The sequence below is a fragment of the Rhea americana genome, unplaced genomic scaffold (genome assembly GCF_003343005.1).
Source record: "Rhea americana isolate MKP2758 unplaced genomic scaffold, rheAme1 scaffold_291, whole genome shotgun sequence".
Classification (NCBI taxonomy): Eukaryota; Metazoa; Chordata; class Aves; order Rheiformes; family Rheidae; genus Rhea; species Rhea americana.
Genome location: NW_028186414.1, coordinates 162618 through 180937, shown reverse-complemented (window position 1 = coordinate 180937; position 18320 = coordinate 162618). Strand labels below are relative to the sequence as shown.

The following is an 18320-nucleotide window of genomic DNA, read 5'->3' as shown; positions in this document are numbered from 1 at the left end:
AAAAAGTTTCAAGAAGCATTCAATACATAATGTAAACAATGCCATCTGTCTTTTTCTTTGTAAAATCTTCTTCAAGATAGCCCCGATATGCCTACTGTTTTCAATCACTTAAAAGGCAGTAATTCAATTATATCATCCTCTATGTAGGAACTGCCATTGCTTTCAGTCCACTTCCAATCCTGACACAAGTAAATCACTTTGATAAGATCCCCTTTTTATTTATTTTTTTTTTTGAGGAGACTAGCATAAGTAATGATGCCAGTGATAGACCAAGGACAAAATGACTATAATGGGCTTTTTGTAGGAAAGGAAAACATGTGCCACTGTGATTTATTGTATTACTTGGAAAATGTTTTTCCTTGGAATTTCTGCAACAGCCACACTCTCATAGTGAAAGGCATTTAACAAATACAACTCGCCAAATGGTGAGCTCAAACCAACCCTTCACTGAGCAGCAGATTTAGGCAGCTATCTCTACCTAGATTTGTTAAATGGGAACAAAAGGTCAAAGCCATTTTGGAAATGTGCCTAGGTCAGATTCATCTTTGGTATAATGCCACCTACTTTTACATAGAAACATGCCAGGAATATATATGGTTGGATCTTCCTTACAAACTGCTATGGCTTATCATGCAGATATGGCTTTCTTCTATTTAAAATCTGTTTGAGTGACTTCAGTGCTTTATGCCCCTGGAGAGGTATGGGCCTGGCAGATACTTTTAACCTCCCAGAATAGATACTGCACGAGATCTGTAGTATCTGTAGACTTCCTGTTATGAATTGGCCTAAGTCCTGATGGGGAGAGAATATGTTTAGAGGTGAACTGGCTCTGGACACATTTATCTCTGGCCCCTCATTTCAGAAGAATGAGAGAGTGCCACATGGGGTGGTCATATGTGACACAAAAGCTTGCTCAAAGGGAGTTTTCCCTTTGAACACAGACTGGCCACTGAGCACAAATATTTACAACGTACAGGTTTTATGCCTGCCTCTTCAAACGTGTGAGGAGTGCTGGTCTTATATTTTCCACCTGAAACCATATTTGGGAAATGCAGTGAGAGGTTTGCTCTCATTTGTTTGTTGAAGAGGTAGTACTATGCAGGTAAGAAGTGATCACCAGTGATAAAACATCCCAGGTCAAGTTTGAGGCTTCCAGCAACATGCTCTGACATAACCCTTTTGTTAAATAATTTTGAAGAAAAAAATCTATGTGAGAAAACTACAATCATGACAGGAAGAAGGCAGCATATTCATTAGTTTTAACTTAATGAATTATTTTCCTTTTCCAGAGTCCAAACTTCCAGTGCCTCTTTTAGGCCAATCATAGAGTGATCATCTGGCTTACTCTCTGAAACAGACAGGAGGCTGCTTAGGAAATTATTGATATGGTGTTTTCTTCCATAGAGAAAGTGTGGAGAGCCTTATCCAGAAGCATTCCTATGCCCGATCCCCCATTCGAACCTATGGAGGAGAAGATGATCTAGGAGATGAGAGTCAGGCAACACAAAGCAGAGGTAGGAAAATCTTCTCATTAGCTAAACCACTCTGACCAAGTTATACCTGAGAAGAAGAAGGACCACAGCCAGTACTGTGGCATCCTGAAACATTTCTCTGGTGTGTGCCTCTGGCATAAGGTGCTGTAACAGTGAAGGATACCTGTTCCTGTGTGGCCCTTCTGCACATCGGATATGCCTACAGCACTGGAGCAGGTGGCTGGTTCAGGAGGCAGCTCTGGAGATGCTTATACAGCTTTTGCCAAGAGACAAGAACTCGCTCTGCTTCCTCTTCAAGCTGGCTGAAAAACAGGCATCTTCATTAATGTAGTGCTGAGTACAAGCTAACACTCCCCATCCCTTGGCAGGGCTTACTAGTTGGAGCTTAGCACCACCTGTGAAATACCATGTGGATGTGCCTTTTCTTGCCCCTCCAGCCTACTGCCAACAGAGGGCTCGGTTCTAGCCACCTTCAACCAGCCTGTGGTTACCCTGATTTACCTCTACAGAAATAAAAATCCATAGAAGCCTTTGAAAATTGACCTTTATTTTTTTATCTCATGTCTTCAGAAGCTGTCTTTCTTACTTGGGTATTTCATCCCAAATGATTTAGGTTTATCTACTTTAGCAATCACAGAACTAATGAGAGTGTAGAGCTTGTTTTCCATGGGAATGCTTGCAGGACAGACTGCATCTGCCATAATTTGCCACTGGAAATAGACCTCAAACCCATTCTGAGGGATTGCTGACTAGCATAAACTTATGTTGTGTTATACTCTGCATGTTGACTTCATGACCTGCCTGATATGCAACAGCTACTTGAAGTAAAACAGTTCTATCTGCCTTCGGACTGGCAGTGCCCTTGTCTTGTCCTCTAGCTTCATACAGTGTTGCTAAGATAAGAGCATTATTTCTGGTCATAAGCTCTTTGCACTTATGCAGGGAAAACACGCTTATTTTTAACCATGAGTTGCTCTTCAACAAAATGTGATTAGTTGGGCTTGTTCATACATGTCTATTCTAAGACTAGTTCCTTAGTTTGTAGAGTTTCTGGAACAACATGTTAGCTGGTACAATGCCACCCTTTCAAACACTTCTGAGGGATTACTTCACTTTACGTCAGCTTAGATCCTTGGCCAGTTATTGTTGAAGATGATGTCAAATTTTCCCTTGCCAGAGGTGCTCAGAGAAAGGCCCCTTACTTCTGTATAGCAAATGAAAGTTTATCACTGCTAATTATTTCTAATTACTTCAACACCCCTCCGGGGCATTCTCGTCTCAGCCATTTTCAGCCATCTAAAGATGGAAGTGGCTAGACTTCAGTAGAGTATCACAGGAAGCGTGTTTCCAAGGGGATTAGCAAATAGGAAATGTATACATCAAATTAAAACTTCTTAATTCATAATGTATGGGTTCCTGTGACAGGAGTAGCCATTTGGAATTAAGCCAAATGTAAAACTTCTAGTCAAATACAGATTTGCATCCAGCCTTCCTTATAGTGCAATAATAGTCACATATTCCTGAATTTGTGAAGGATTTTGCCACTAGTATGGTGACATCCTTATCGTTTGGGTGTGGATCCTAATTTCCCAGCAGTTAAGATTTGGTTCAGTGGTAGGGTCAGAATTTGATTCAAGTCCATTTCTACTGCTAAATTGACACAATTTCTAATTCCTCTTACTGAGCCATTTTACTTATTTCATTAAGCAGAGGAGGAACTAATAGAATTCCTTCATCTCTTTCTGATTTGAGAATCCCTTCCTGAAGAGACTAATGATTTTTTTTGTCATAGCTTACATTTTTTTTTGTTGCTATTATAGTTTTGTTTTGAGTAGTTGGTTATGATTAGTTAACACATCATTCTGATAAACTTTCCTTCACATATAGATGTTTGCATATACTTTCTTTTCACAGGTTGAATGAACCTTTCTTTCAGAATCAGATCTATGAAATTAATACCCGTAATAATAATCACAAATTTTGTTGACTGTAAATATTTTTAAATATTGGCTTACAATTATACTTTGACAGAGTCCTGCCTGTAAATTTATTTCTTCAAGTAAGAAACATTTTTCTTAATGGAAGGTGTTGGACAATAAAGAAAAAAGAGATGGGACATGAGTTGAATTGTTGTTTAATCATACTAAAAAATAAGAGATAATTAATAGAATTTTRTAGTATTCAGCATGCCTAGAAATCAGACATCTGTTGATAACAAGATGCATAGAAAAACTGTAGAGAGGAAGGGCAACATCTTCATCAGATTTTTGAAAATGACTATAATTATTAAAACAAATTATTCATTAGCTTCCCCCAAAGTTTACTGTCAAAATAAAATAAATTATTATCTATAATTTAAAACCACCATTGTTGCTCCTTTTCTGAAATCRTCAGAGAAAATGTATTTTAAAGAGCAGAAGATTTGTGCAAAGAGGAATTTTTGTAACTTTTCAGATTATAAAAGCTACCAAAGAAACTACTGGTTAGATCAAAGTGTATATTTACCTTCGGAGCATGTTTCTCATATTTTAGTTTATTTCACATAAAAAACAGCATTTCTTCCTATGATTCATTATTACTGTTTTTTATTAGAGCACTGTATGCAGATAAAAAATAACAAATGTGCTGRCATATTAGAGTTTTTTTTAGTCTAAATTTTGGAAAAGCTAATTTTAGTTAGAAGATTGAGTGTTAGCAAGATTTCATTGGGAAAAAAGCTCTTGCATTGCAAATTACATTTTTTACCTTTTTACCAGACTGAAATTTTAGAAAAATGTAAGCAATTCTGCTTAAGATTTGATGTAAAAACCTACAAGCCTATCATCGAAACAGAGACGTAATGCAATGAAATTCCCTGTCAGAGTAGATGCTTGAATGTTTCATGCCAACACTGAAATGTAATTTGTACATCTATTCACAGACTGACAACTCTGCAGAACAAAATTGTATGGTGATTTTATTAGGAGCTATGTAAAATCAATGTGCAAAGCTGATTTTACTGTTCAAACCACTGCAATTAGCTTCTTAAAAAATAAATTTGTCTAAGATACAGGGATAAAAGAGAACAACTGGCAATTAATAATGTAAAAAAAGACATAAGGAGAAATATGTACTTGCACTGATAACTTGTCATAAAGATCAGCCTTGCTGTGAAAGACTTCCTCCTTCTTTGCTATTTCAAAAGCTTTGTGTGTTGCAGTGCGTATGTGAGGAACTCCTTCTCTTTGTTTGCAGGATCAGCTTTTACAACATCCGATAACCTATCCCTCAGTTCCTGGGTCTCCTCCTCAACCAGTTTTCCTGGATTTCAGCATCCACAGTCTTTGAGTGCCCTGGGTACCAGCACTGCATCCATAGCTACACCAATTCCTCACCCAATCCAAGGATCTCTGCCTCCATACAGCCGCTTGGGAATGCCTCTTACACCTTCAGCTATTGCCAGCTCCATGCAAGGTAGTGGCCCCACTTTCCCTTCCTTCCACATGCCGAGGTACCACCATTATTTTCAGCAGGGTCCTTACGCAGCTATCCAGGGACTGCGTCACTCCTCCGCAGTGATGACGCCATTTGTATGACTGATGTAAGACAAGAGAAACATGAGATTTGAAATGCGCAAGTTCGGTATGAAAAATATAAGGGACCTTCCTGAAAAGCCTTTGGCAAGAAAGCGCCGAACTCATAACAAACCAGCTAATAAAATGCATTATGGATATAGATTCCTCCATTGAGGGATCTCGAGAAGAGGGCATGCATCGTGGAGCCACTCACAGATCTATGTGTAACCCAACTGAAATGGATCTCAGAGTTCCCAGGATTTTTAATGGCATGCAGGTTGTTCCAAAGATGCATTATGCCTTATGGAAAGAGATTGTGTTTATGCAGCAGTGTACAAATTAATTGTGTATAGGTCTTTTTTTCATGTGCTAAAAGAATTCTGAAAAAGGCAATACTCTTATTCATCTTCATCTCTTCTTGTGACTAATGAGTGTCAATACAGAAAATGTATTGCTGTAGCTTTGAGCATGTTTTAGGCTATCTCAGCATACGTTTGCTGGGAAGGGGACAAGGTGGAGAAAGCCACTGTCCTTTTTAAAAGACTGGCTTATATTCACCAAGAGCAGTATTTCATAGTTGCTACTATAATCCCAAAGAGGAAATTATTAAAAAGGCTTTCTTTCTTTCTTTCTTTCTTTCCTTCACAAAGCTTTATCTGTTTGAAAAAGAACTGTGTACAGGACTGTAGCAGTAATGATGTATTCTCTTCTTCAGTCTAAAAATAAGCCTGTCGCATACCCTAAGAGGAGCAATTAAACAGTCTGTTAGGTATGATGAAGGAAGGTGCTGATTTTGGAAAATCTGTTACTTAAACTTAGGAATCCCAAAGTTATCAAATCCTTAAATCAAAGCTTTCATTTGTTGCTGCACTTGCCACTGAAGACCTGTGTCCAGCTGCAAATACCAAGGTAACAGAATGTCAGCTATTGTTTTACTCTGTAGATATAATCAATGGAGTGGTGTAAGATGAATGATACTGGAGTATTGTGTACATCTGATTTTCTTGAGACGGTCACACCTGTTGATAGGCAAGCTGCTTGGCCAGGCAAATGAAGGTTGTCTTCTCTGCTTTTTCATGTCCCAGTGGAATGGTGGAGGTTTTGTGTGAAAATACCAGTGCAGAACTTTGCTCGTATTTTTTTTATTTATATCTACCTTTTGAGTCAGTAATCAGGAATTCATTTCATTCAAAGAACAGTCCACACTTTTGAGTATGTTTTGTCCGATGCAACAGAGGAACCATGCTTAGCATCATCAGAAAAAATGACCTCTCTGCAGAGAGCTAGCATGAATCCTTTGCACTTTTGAAAAGAGTACCAGTGAGATGCCGGTTTTCTGCCTGGCAGGAGCTGGGATTTCACTGTAAATAAGAAGTCAACAGAGACAGAGTTGCTGTGTATAGTTGCATCCAAGTTATAGAAGAGGCTTAATGACCTCAATTCTCACACTCTACTAATATTAAAAAAACAAGCAATACGATCTCATACAATAAAGATCTGTGTCGAGATAGAACAGAATGGAAAACAGACTTCTTTGGCACTATTCTCCTCTACTTTTTACCAATGTGTGTCAGTATCATATGGTAGCAGGGAGAATGCAAGACACTGAGTCACCTACCTCGCATCTCAGTACAGTGAAAGACGAGCCACACATCTTTTTTTCAGCCCATTTCCTTATCTTACCCAATCATACATAGCTATGACACCCTCCCAGACTTTTCCCAGTTCTTACTGTGATCCAGTACATGCATCCCAATGATAAGGGCCATCTTTGTGTATTTCATAGTAGTTGAACTTAAAATCTTGTGAAACTGGCCATTTTGATCATCTCAGCTATGTGCAGTATTAGCCTAATTTCCATTTACTCATTGTTGGACAAAAAAAAAAAAAAAAAAAAGAAAAGAAAAGGAAAAGAAACTTAAGGCAGTTTGCAACTCTTCTGATCTGTAGGTGAACAATGACAAGCAATAAAACCCTTCATAGTTTCTGGATCCTGAGTTACTGCAAGGAGTTCCATATAATGAGCCAGTTCATATAAGGAGCCAAGCTCTGCAGTACTTAAATGGCTTAGAATTAAATGCTGAATTTGGCTTGATGTATCTAAACATTACATTTTGCTCTAGGCAATCACATCTGAAAAATGTATGTTGCAAAGGGCACTCCTTGTGCCTACTCATGACCTGTTTTGATATAAAGAATCCTAGTTTTCAGGAAATCAGATGATACTGGCCCCACAAGAAAATAACTCTTTAAATACCTAGATGATTCCACATAAATAAGAATTTCAGGGATGATCAGGAAGGAAATTTTAATCCCTGTCCTTCAGTTGCTTGACTTCTGAGAGGTAAGTATAGCTGTAGTTGTCTTTCTTAGGTAAGATCCCATGATGACTTTCACTAAAGTCTGTGGGGAAATGCTATTTTGTTTATCACATCTGTTTCCTTCTGCAGATCTATTAAATTATCTGGGGTTGCAAGAGATGCAGTTAGGTTCAGAATTCAAGCCAGTGACTTTAATATTGATACTTATATCAAAAAAAAGGTCAAGTAAACAAGCAGCTTTCAGACAACTCCAGAAATCTTTGGAATAGGTACGCCATCTTAGATAAGCTTTAGAAATTATATAAAACCTGCTCACACAGTGACCTACTCTCCCTTCATGAAGCATGTTGAAAAAAAATAACTATACCACTTCTTTAGCTCTTTTCTAGACCTTGACCTGTAAATATCAGTATTTGGCACAAATTCATTCAATACCATTTTGGAGAAAATTCTCCTGGCTTTTCCTGAAACAATGAGGCTAGCATTTGATACTATCATTTACAAAGATATTAAATAAAAGACAAGTGCTTTTCACTAGGAATGAAATATGATGCATAGCTGAAAAATATGGCTGTAGACTCTCCCTGTATAAAAGCATGAGAGGCCAACTTCTCATCCAAATTCTCTGTAATGAGATTCATATTATAGTCCACCAAGGGCTATAAATCCACAGACTGATTTTGCCAATGAGATCAAGTCTCTGTTGGGGTGCTTATTGCTCCCTGTGCTGTTCTCTGACCTACACTACTCCCCCATGGTGTCCCTTGTATCAGAAACCCACTGGCTTCCCCACTGCTGCAGAATCACAGGCAGGTTCCAAGCAGAACCATCATCARGGGAACGAGGGCAGCTTCTGAGAGCCTTCCCCAGGAATAAGGTTAAAAGGTATGTCCAGTTTGCTGCTCCTCTTCTTTGTCCTCACAATTCAGTCTCCAAAACCAGTTAACAGAGTTTACCTGGAAGGATTTAAATGCACAGATACCACAGAGCACATGCCAGGAAAGTTGTGCCGCCTTGGGGAATTTCTGCTCCCTGTCCCTCTCAGCTTCCTATGGGCAGTGGGCAGCATGTGAGTGATTCGAGGGATAAAATTCCTGCCCTGTTGAAGTCAGTGGTAATTTTCTTATCTGTAATGGATACAGGATTTAATCCAACTTTCTTATCTAGAAATGAAGCCCAGCTGTATGGATTGTGCTTGTGGAGATACCAGCCATGTTCTACAGGAAAGATTACAAACCAATGCTACACCTTTAGCATTGATTTCACAATTGGAAGAAAAGGAATGTAAATTTGTTATTAATCACTTAAAGAATGAAATTAATTCGCCTAAAACAATCTGTACTATTTTGACAATAACTCAGTAATTTATTTAAGGAGTTGCTCTAATGCTGTCATAATTATATCACTTTCAGCACAGAACATCTGTTGCTGGTGGACAGTCTAGGAATGCCAAAAATAATCTAGAGTTTATTTTCCAATATAATTCACATTTTATATCCCATGTGAAGTGCTCTTCACCTTTATGAGCTTTCTTGGCTCAGCAAACTGGTGCTGTTTTGTGTTGTTTTTTTAAGAAGGGTGGAGAGAACATGCCTGAATATGCTTTTCAAAGAGAATGATAAGATTATCCTCCAAAGTGTTATGAATGCATTTGGGTGTTTTTTGGATTACCCTTTTATCCATAGATAGTCAAGAGCCTCAGGTCTTTTATCCAACAAAAGCATCCCAAAGACTAACAGAACTGACTTAGATGCATTTGTCTATTTTTTTTCCCTATATTTGGAGCCCTGAGAGAAGCTAGATATTTAAAACATTTTAAATTTGGCTGTTTGATTTGCAGTATTACTTTATATGGCTTGAGGGTCTGTCGAAGATACAAATTCAGTTCCACTGGTTTCAGTTGTACTCTTCTAGGTATAAACTGACAAACAAGCATACACCAAGTGCATAATAATGCAGAATTAAGGAGTGCTTTTTTAATGAGAATGCTTCTTTATGAGTTCATGGATAATTGTGTAATAACAGCACAGTCTACAAAATGTAATAGGAAATCTTCCCCCAGAAGGCTTTAAGCATGGTGGCTGTGACACTGCGTAAGAAGATGTTGCAGCTTCCAACATCCAGCAAACACTAACTAGCATTTGAAAATTAACCTCTTTTAAACTGAAAATGTTTGGGTTGGGTTATGCACTGTATCTTCTTTATGTTTGTGTGTCTATTACATGGAAAGAGAAATACCAATGAAAATAATTGTGAAAACTTTCCAAAACTGGTAGTTAATGTAAATTGTGCTAATTTACCTATAAGCAGAAAAACAACAGCGAGATCAATGTAGCATGCACAGCTCATTAGCTGGGAGGCAGTTTTGGCCATAGTCCTTATGCTGATCATCTGCAGAGGARTAACATTCACTCATTCTAAGATTTTTTTTTATTTTTGGTGAGTTCTTACTATCACTATTCCTAYCTGAGGTGGGTTTTTTTCCAGTAACCACATACTTGCTGGCCAGAGGATTTAGATATACTCTGTGACAAACTGTTCTTGAATATAGCCTCCAATTTATAAAATGACAATTTCTTTTCCTTTATTTTGCCTTTTAAAAKAAAACCAAGCAGTGATTTAAGTAAACTCTCAAGTAACTTTCTATGATAGTTTAAGGACAGAAAATACAGTTTGCTGTATTTTACCTTTAGCACATTTAAACAATCTTTTCTTTTTTTATTGTACCTTCAGAAACAGGAGGAAAGATTTTGTTTAAAAATAAGGAAGGTAAAAACTGGATGTAACCTCTTTAACAGAATGTACCACAGTTCTGCTGTTTGCTGTGTTGACTTTGTTGTTTAAAATGCATTGCGTGAGCACATTCACCATGTACTGAAGTGTGTGTTTGTGTGTACGGGGTGGGGATGGGGGAAAATCTTTTTATGGAAAAAGAAGTTATGAACATAAACTATGAAGCAACATCTAATGAAAAGTTTCTTTTTAAGTGCAATATATTTATTTCTGCTAGAAAAATAATATCAACATTATGTAATATTTGAAGCATTAAATGTTATTTGTAAACAGCTTAAAATTATATATATATATCACAAAACCTGTACAGAAGTGCAAATGTGTGGATATTCAGTTTCTTTCATTAAAATATTGGGTGTTTTGATATATCATTCTTATTAAGCCAAAACTTTCTCCTTCTTTTGTTCTTTCTCTAACCAAGTCACTTTGTGGAATGAAACCAGTGATGGATTTCTCTGAGAACACACAAAATTAAGAATTGCTGCTCATTGCAAAAGGTGGCCTAAATCTTGGATTCATATGGAGTGACAGTTATATTGTAATTAAGTSTAACTGGAGCTTGTGCATTGTTACACAGATAATTTTTCAAAGTGTTTTGCAGTCATATTCATATTCAGACAGTCCTCAAAATTGCTTTTTTKTCCACAGGAGTACAAATAAGAGTTTGAAATTTGGGGTTCCCAGGATGACCAAGATAATGATCGCAGGCCTAGGAAAAACAGCCTAAGAAAAAAGAGGAAAGGAATTGTGTCTGTTTAGTCTGGAGAAGTGAAGATTATGGGAAGACACAGAAAGATTTTTGAATCTATGAAGAATGTAAAGATGTAAGGAGTAAATTATTCTACATATCTCTTGTGGACTTTTAATAGGCTTAGATTTTGTTTGTATTTTAATAGGCTTAAGTTAGGGAGACTTATGTGAGACATCTAAGATATGCAAAGAGGAGGAGTAATGAAGCAAAACACAAGATTGCTYAGGGAAGTTAAGGAGCAATTTCCATCACTAGAAATCTTTAAGAACAAATTCTACATGTATTTGTGTGTATTTGTTAAGAACAATGTGAGCAGAGCTAATGTTGCCTTGGGACAAACAAATGATCTACTAAAGTGATTTCCAACTTTCTGTGAGAGCTATTCCTTTTAGCACCTTTTCACAAAATCCTCAGATTCCTCTTAAGGGTAGTCTTTACACAYCTGCTAATTTATCCTCAAATTGAGATCAGCTGCTGGGTTTCAGCAGCTAGTTCACAACAGTGGTTGGCTTATGGAGAAACTTGATGTTACAGARGAGCGCAAGGTCCCATCAAACAGTTGTAGCATTGCCTTATTTTGGTTTCTGTCTGAGAATGTAAACAAGGAGAGAGCAGCCTGAGAGCAGTCAAATACACTTTTCACTATGCTGAGTTACAACCAAGCATTACTGTATCCTTTTACATTCGGAATATTTGAAAATGAAGACAGCTCAGTGARTTAACAATGGTATATGGTGTCTTTTGTTATATTTTAATGTCTGSTTGGTAGCAAAAAACCCTTCTATTTATTCTCTCATGGATATTCAGTGCTCTGAAAGTCTTTTGTATAACCTCAGGCTGGGAGGCTTTTTTGAATGCAAGATAAACTAATTGTGCTTTCTGGCACTTTCCYGAATCAAGGATACTGGTTGTACGCTTGTCAAGTTATAATTATGCCAATAGCCTCATTAAAATCAGTAGACTTGCTCACTTAAATCATTGCTTAAGTATTTCACTGACTCTGCAACTGAACCCTCTGTGCTTTGTGGAGTCAAGACTTTTGGGAACAAGTTGTCCATGCAACAAACACCTTTATTGACAGTAGTAAATGAAGACTCCAATTATAGAGAAACTAKAAGATTAAATAAAGCAAAGCTCCTGAATTGCCTCACAGCAGAATTACTCTGAAAAGACTGATGAATAGTAGTGGTGACTGTAGGTTGGGTCTTATGTGTCACATTTAGTGAACAGACTTGTATCCAAATCACCTATCTTGGAGTGCAGAAAATGAGAGTAATTTTTCTAAATTTACTGTGTAGAAACACATTGATTTAATGGCATGCCAGCCACTGAGAAGTAAATGATACTTTGAATCACAAGTAGAAAAAAATTACATAAAAATGTTTAGATTATACAGCTTCTGTTCATTATTTGTATTTAGCAATAATCAGTAATGACAATTCTATCTAAGAAAAAGCATTTAAGTTGTCAGTGGTCTGATGCCGAATATCCTTGTTAAAGCCAATTATTGATAAGCAGTGTTGGTCAGTGAGGCTCCAGAAAGGAGTTCTGGAGGAACTACCCTCTCTGATGATATCTGGAGGAACTAACATCCTGTGGGAATGCCTACCGGAAAAGTTTATCAGTGAGKTTGGTTTATTTATTTATTTGAAAAGTAGGATGATAACTTTTTTCAATCCAGAGTGTATTAGATATCTGGTCGCTGCATTTTTAGGCATCTTTTAGGACTTATATGTTGGAAAATAGACTTAACATAGAGACTGCACTAACTTGTTTCATCTTGATCTAGTGTTGAATTAAAATCAGGCAACCATGCTGGATGGCTCTTTTTGATTTATTAGTTGACTTTGAAATGTTTTTACTCTAATTGTGAAGCCTGCCAGGGACATGTGCTGTTATTTTTGAGTGACTCCAGGTTTTTGTGTCCTAGAGAATCTCCTAGTTCTGAGCCAAGGTTTGGCTAACTTCATGAGTATTTGCTTCAAATTTCTGTTGCCCTCCTGTGTTTGGRGCAAGGTGATTAGCAGAAACAGTGGTCACACAAATAATAGCGGTTCAGATATGCAGAAGACACTCCACTTGCTTTTCATCTGTTTTAATTCAGTCAGCTACTGTAAAGGACTAGGTCAAAAAATAAGATTAAAGAAGGGCAAAACCTGCCACTGAATCCGTAATTGATGACATTTAGGAAAAATAACCCCCCCCTCAAAAAAAGGCAGAAGTAATAGAGTTCTTTGAGCATTTACAACTTTCCTCTATTTAGATGCTTAACTTATGGTCAGGTGTCCCTAGAGGGATGAAGTATGTATCATACATTTTGTGCCTTTCCCAGAAATCTATAATCTTGTCTTTCAGAGGCAATCCATTCATATACTTTTTGAYGCCTCAGATTAGAGTTACTGATGTACTTTTTACATGGGCCTCTGTCTTAAGGCATCCTAAAATGTCAAGAAAGCAATAATACAAAATCACAGAAATTCATGAACTCTTCTAATTAAAGTCTGCACTAGCTTACAGTCAGCTTTTAGGGACAACACATAATATCACTTTAACTATAAAATCCTGAATTGTTTGGGTGTTTGTCATCAGAATCTAATCTGTCTGTCTCTCTCCTTGAGTTATCAGAGAGCTGGAATGAGCTGTGATTCTTAAACTSATTGTTTCTGTTTAACAGGAACTGCTGGAAGTGGCTATGGTCAGTGAGGGGCCTTCCCATAAGGAGACAGTCCTCCTCCGCTTCTGTCAGTACCTGCAGCTTTTTTGTATATTTTCAAGACACAAAGTCTATTGATCTTCATTGATGTTCTCTAGTGTGAAAAGTGAGTGTTGGAGACAGACTTTTTTTCATCTTTCTTTTCCTCCACATCTTAGTCATGTTTGATGCATAGTCACTTACAAGTCTATTATTACTGCTTCCCCTGCTCTTCAAAGATTCCAAGGCAGCCAAAAGAGGAATCAATTTTTGTCCAGATGCAAACCATTGGTTGTAAAATTTGCATCGACAATACTTGAACGTATACCTAGGGCTTTGGAATGGCAAATTTCAGTTACCTTCCTCTGAATGTTGTAGCTTTTAGACTTGAGACACCCGTAATGCTACTTGGCTTCAATGATGTTACAGATAAGTTAGTAGTACTCAGGAGATTTATCAGCCTGACTTTATTTAATCATTCCCATTTTCTGTTAACATAGTCACCCCAAGCAGTGCATTTCCAAAGGATGATTAGATTGTTTCAGRTGGTTAAAGTCTTTGTCCTTCCTTGCTCTTTCATTTTACATTGCACCAGGAACATCACACATTTTGGTATGCACATATAAAAGTCAAATGCTTGTGCCCCCTTAATTTCCTTTACAAGGCTTTAAGCATTTTTCAGTTGTTTTTAAATGAATTAGCATGTACTGTATATCCTGCCTAGCCCTTGAGATAACTTGGCATGGTTTCCAGTTCTTCTGGACAGACAACTTGTGTTTTCAGTCAGAGAAAATGTTTTCCAGCCTAGATGCCTGCTAAGGAMAAAAAAAGATTAATAATGAATATTGTAGGCTGAGATTTAAAAGCCATCTAGGTATATAAATGCACAGATTCTACTAATTTTAGTAAGAATCATGCTTCTAACTCCCTCAGTCCTGCTTTGAAAGTCTTAGCTATAGTGTTTGCTATTTTGATAGACTTATGATTTATTTAGACACCAATCTAAAAGTCTTGCCATCCCTTCCTGAATCTGTAGTTTCTTTTAAAGTTTGTTTTGCTCCATGCCATAATATCATGTCTTTATTCTTCTGCTCTTCAATAGCCTTGGCCAAACTGTTAGGGGACACATGGATACTTCYTTTTTATTTGCTATCTCAATAATAAGATCACTAAGTTGCAGAAATTCATTTATTTTCTCTATTTATGGGGACTGGAGTATGCTGGCTTTTGTGGTTCCTCTTCCTAGGAGCTTAGTTCTCCTCATGCTTTGAGTAAGAGTCCATATACTTGTCTCAAAGCCAGAGCTGCTATCTCAGCAAAACTGAATTTTGCTGTTCCAGTAAGAGCTCGTTTGCCATAAAACAAGCTGGGATAAGGTGGAATGTRGATTTGCAAGGGGGAGAGTAGGACCAACATTTTCTTACTGCAGCCAAGAAGTGGTGCTTCAAAYCCTTGTTCCTTAGTAGTAGCTGTTGCCCTGGCACATTCAAGTACCCTACTCAACAAATTTTGCTCTTCAGGGGTTTGGTATAGTGAGCAAAGTAGGTAGCAGAACTGAGAGGCTGGTCTKTCCCCCCTGTCCACACAAATATAAACACACAGATTCTTAGARGCCCAGGAACTGCCCTTTTAGCTTGTATGCAGAGCTGACTACTCAAGGCTGTGGATTCCCTTGGTGATCTAGGAACCTAGAAATTAAGATCTACAATGTTCAAGTCTCTTTCATAGATCATTCCCCAGTTGCACGTTAGGGCTGAATAAGGTCCTAGTCCTGCCTTTGTCTAAGATCCTATTGGAAAGGTGTGAGAAGTTCGGATAATACTTATTTTGAAGTCCAAACTTCTGCAAGACTTCGGTAAAGCCATTTTTTACAAATAGAAATGTGTCCACCACTGGGATATCCAAAAATTGATGACTTAAGTATTTTTAACATTTGTATTATTCTGGAAATCCACAATGCAGCTATGAGATGGGCATTTTTCACCAGAATGAACACAACAGGAAAAACTAGAAAGACAAGAATAGCAACTGTCTAGATGCTACAGTAGAAATAAATTGGAAGCTCAGTAAAAGATCCAAGTGGGTATTTAGAGTCATTGTAAATAGAAATACCAAATTAAGCAAATAACATGTCATTTTGAGATGAATTGCTCTATGTGCCAAGTGTAAAACCTAGCATTGAATATGCCCTGTATGATAACAGGAGACCAGGGGAGACATTTTAAAACACAGACCAGGGGAGGCATTTTAAAACATAAAATTTCAGGAGAAATTGCAATCATTAAAAAGAATTCTTAAATAAAAACAAATCACACATGCTGTATGAGCATAAACAACGCTGAAACATGGTTAAAGACTATTGTAGCTTAGGATGAAGGGTTCTGTTATTACATAACCTGAAGAAGAGACAGGGCATATGTCGAAATTTTTGCTATACCAGATCCCAATTCAAGCGATCATTAAAAATCAGCCATGAGCTGTCCATGAGTACAAGAAAAATAAGTGCTTATCCTAACTGTTGTGTTACAGTGCTGATTCCATATTTATTTACCTCCTTGGTTCTAGAGTATGCCCATATAAAACAACTTGCATGGCTGGRGCTAAACCAATGATTCAAACACAAATACAATGAACAGGACCAAAATAATGGATTTCTGCTTCATCTGTGAACCATGACAAAGGCTGAGCATCCATCYAGAGAGAGAAATTATTCAGAGAAGACAAAACAACCCCAGAAGAGGAAATGGAGAACTATACTTCATCTTTATTTAAATAATGAATGCCATAAGAATTAATAAGTGCACCAATCTGTTGGAATGAAATTGAGGAAAGAAACAGAGCTCTGCAAAATATCCCCCACAACTGCACATGACACAAATAATCTTAGAATGAATAATGACTTCATTTTTTTCTTTTGCTCTAAACTTCACCAATGGTGAATTAATGAATGCCTTAAAATAGATTTCTTCATATGAAGTTGCTTTGAGAAGTAGGACTTAAAAGAAGCAGCTTAAGCTAGTAAGAAAATCATAGGTTAAAAAAAAAAAAGTTACGTTTACAAGCATAGTACATAAGGGTGTGCACTCCTGTTAGTAAAGAAAACAAAGGTTCTTAAACATGATAAAATGTAGGTACAAACCTGATGCTGTAAGAGGTATGTACCTCTAAAATGGTAAGGATTATAGCAGGGAGATCGTTCATGAAACATAAATATGGTTTCAGTTATTTTTCTTGGATTTCCTTATTTATATCCGCAAGAGGGTATAAGCTGGTTGTTTTACTATGCTTCACCCAATATCACATGATCAAAATATCTGGATAGAGAGCTGGAAATTCATTTTAAATTTGAATACAGGATGGCTGTAATCGCCATTGTCTAATTTTAAAACTAAAACATTTCATTTCAGCATTAGGGCTTCCCTCCCCTGCCAAAGCTCCCTTGACTTTTCTTTTGTATTTTTATTGTGTTTTGTGATTTTTCACTTTTTTTCCCCTTAAAAATATACTGATGAGAATCAAAATTTTCTAAGAACCCTAGCTTCCTCCAAAGGAGCGGGGGGGAGGGGGGGAGACCCCTTAAAGTTGCAAACAAATAGAGGTGAGCTTCAAAACTCAGCATCCAAATGATAGTAAGATTAAAAATATAGTCCCAAATCATTTCCCAGTTAGGTCATGACTTATGTGAGGTTTTTTTGTTTTGTTCTTAATACTGGTACTGGCAATAGCAAAAATACTTTTGCAGATATTGCTATGCCATCAGATATATTTATTTCTAATATAATTAATCCAACTGCATAAGTAAAATAAGCTATAATGRCAAAGTGACTTTTCTACATTGCTCTTTACACAGCTGTATTTAGGAATCTAAAGTAATGGGCCTGGGGGGTACTTTTTGGTTGGATGCTAAACTGAAAAAATAGGGTAAATTTGATTCAGATTGAATTGAAAATGGAAAAATAGTTTTGAGGAGCAGAATGGCTAATTTAAAAGCAGAACAGCAAGAAACACTTCACAGGCAAATCTGTTATGTTGCATTCACTGAAAATATTTGATTCTGTCCTCAGGTTATTTACCATTCTTCCTTAAGTAATTTATGACACCAGTTCAAAATGAAATATTAAAACACTTTATCACCTATCAAAATAACATTTTTTTCATATGTGAAGTAGTTTTTCTTTTTTTTTCTTTTTTTTTTCCCTTCCAGCTGAAAATCACTTGGTCTGAATTAGAAACTCATTTCAGTTTCCAGGAAACAGGTTTCTCATTTGACAAGTCCACTCATCACTGAACTTTTTGGCCATGGCTGATCCTAAGTCACGTTCCTTCATTTGAATATCTAATCCCTACTCTACACTCTTATATGTTGTCACTCCATTATACTCTTTTATCATCATTAGATAGCAAAACAAACAAACAAAGAATTGCAGTGCTGGCTACTGTAAAGTCTACGACAAAGTACAATTTCATACCCCCTCTGTAGCTTGAGATGCTGTGACAGTTTTAGACCCCTTTTTTGTACGCACTAGGTAACTGTTTGGAAGGCTGGCTGCACAGCCTCACATTGCAGAGCACTGATGGTGCTGGAGAACAGAGATGCCCTCTCTKGCGGCTGCTGCAGTCCTGCCCATTCCCACAACTTTCCATATAAAGCTAGGGACCCAGCTCTTGCTTGAACACTGAGCTAAGGGTCAACAGCTTACCCCTCTATGCCACAAA

At 37.2% G+C, this 18320-nt stretch overlaps 1 protein-coding gene across 2 annotated transcripts in view; it reads left to right on the top strand.

Annotated features, from left to right (window-relative positions):
• The window catches only part of TBX20 (T-box transcription factor 20), a 41507-nt gene extending 28780 nt beyond the window's left edge, over positions 1–12727 (top strand). Inside the window, exons 7-9 of one of the 2 annotated variants that reach the window (XM_085309134.1) lie at positions 1405–1514; positions 4728–4946; positions 10810–12727. In XM_085309134.1, the coding sequence (XP_085165260.1) occupies positions 1405–1514; positions 4728–4946; positions 10810–10829 (349 nt within the window). In that variant the 3' untranslated portion in view covers positions 10830–12727. Of the gene's footprint in view, positions 1–1404; positions 1515–4727; positions 10550–10809 lie in introns of those variants that run through there. The other variant, XM_085309132.1, reaches the window with a different exon arrangement.
• The last annotated feature ends 5593 nt before the right edge of the window (positions 12728–18320 follow it).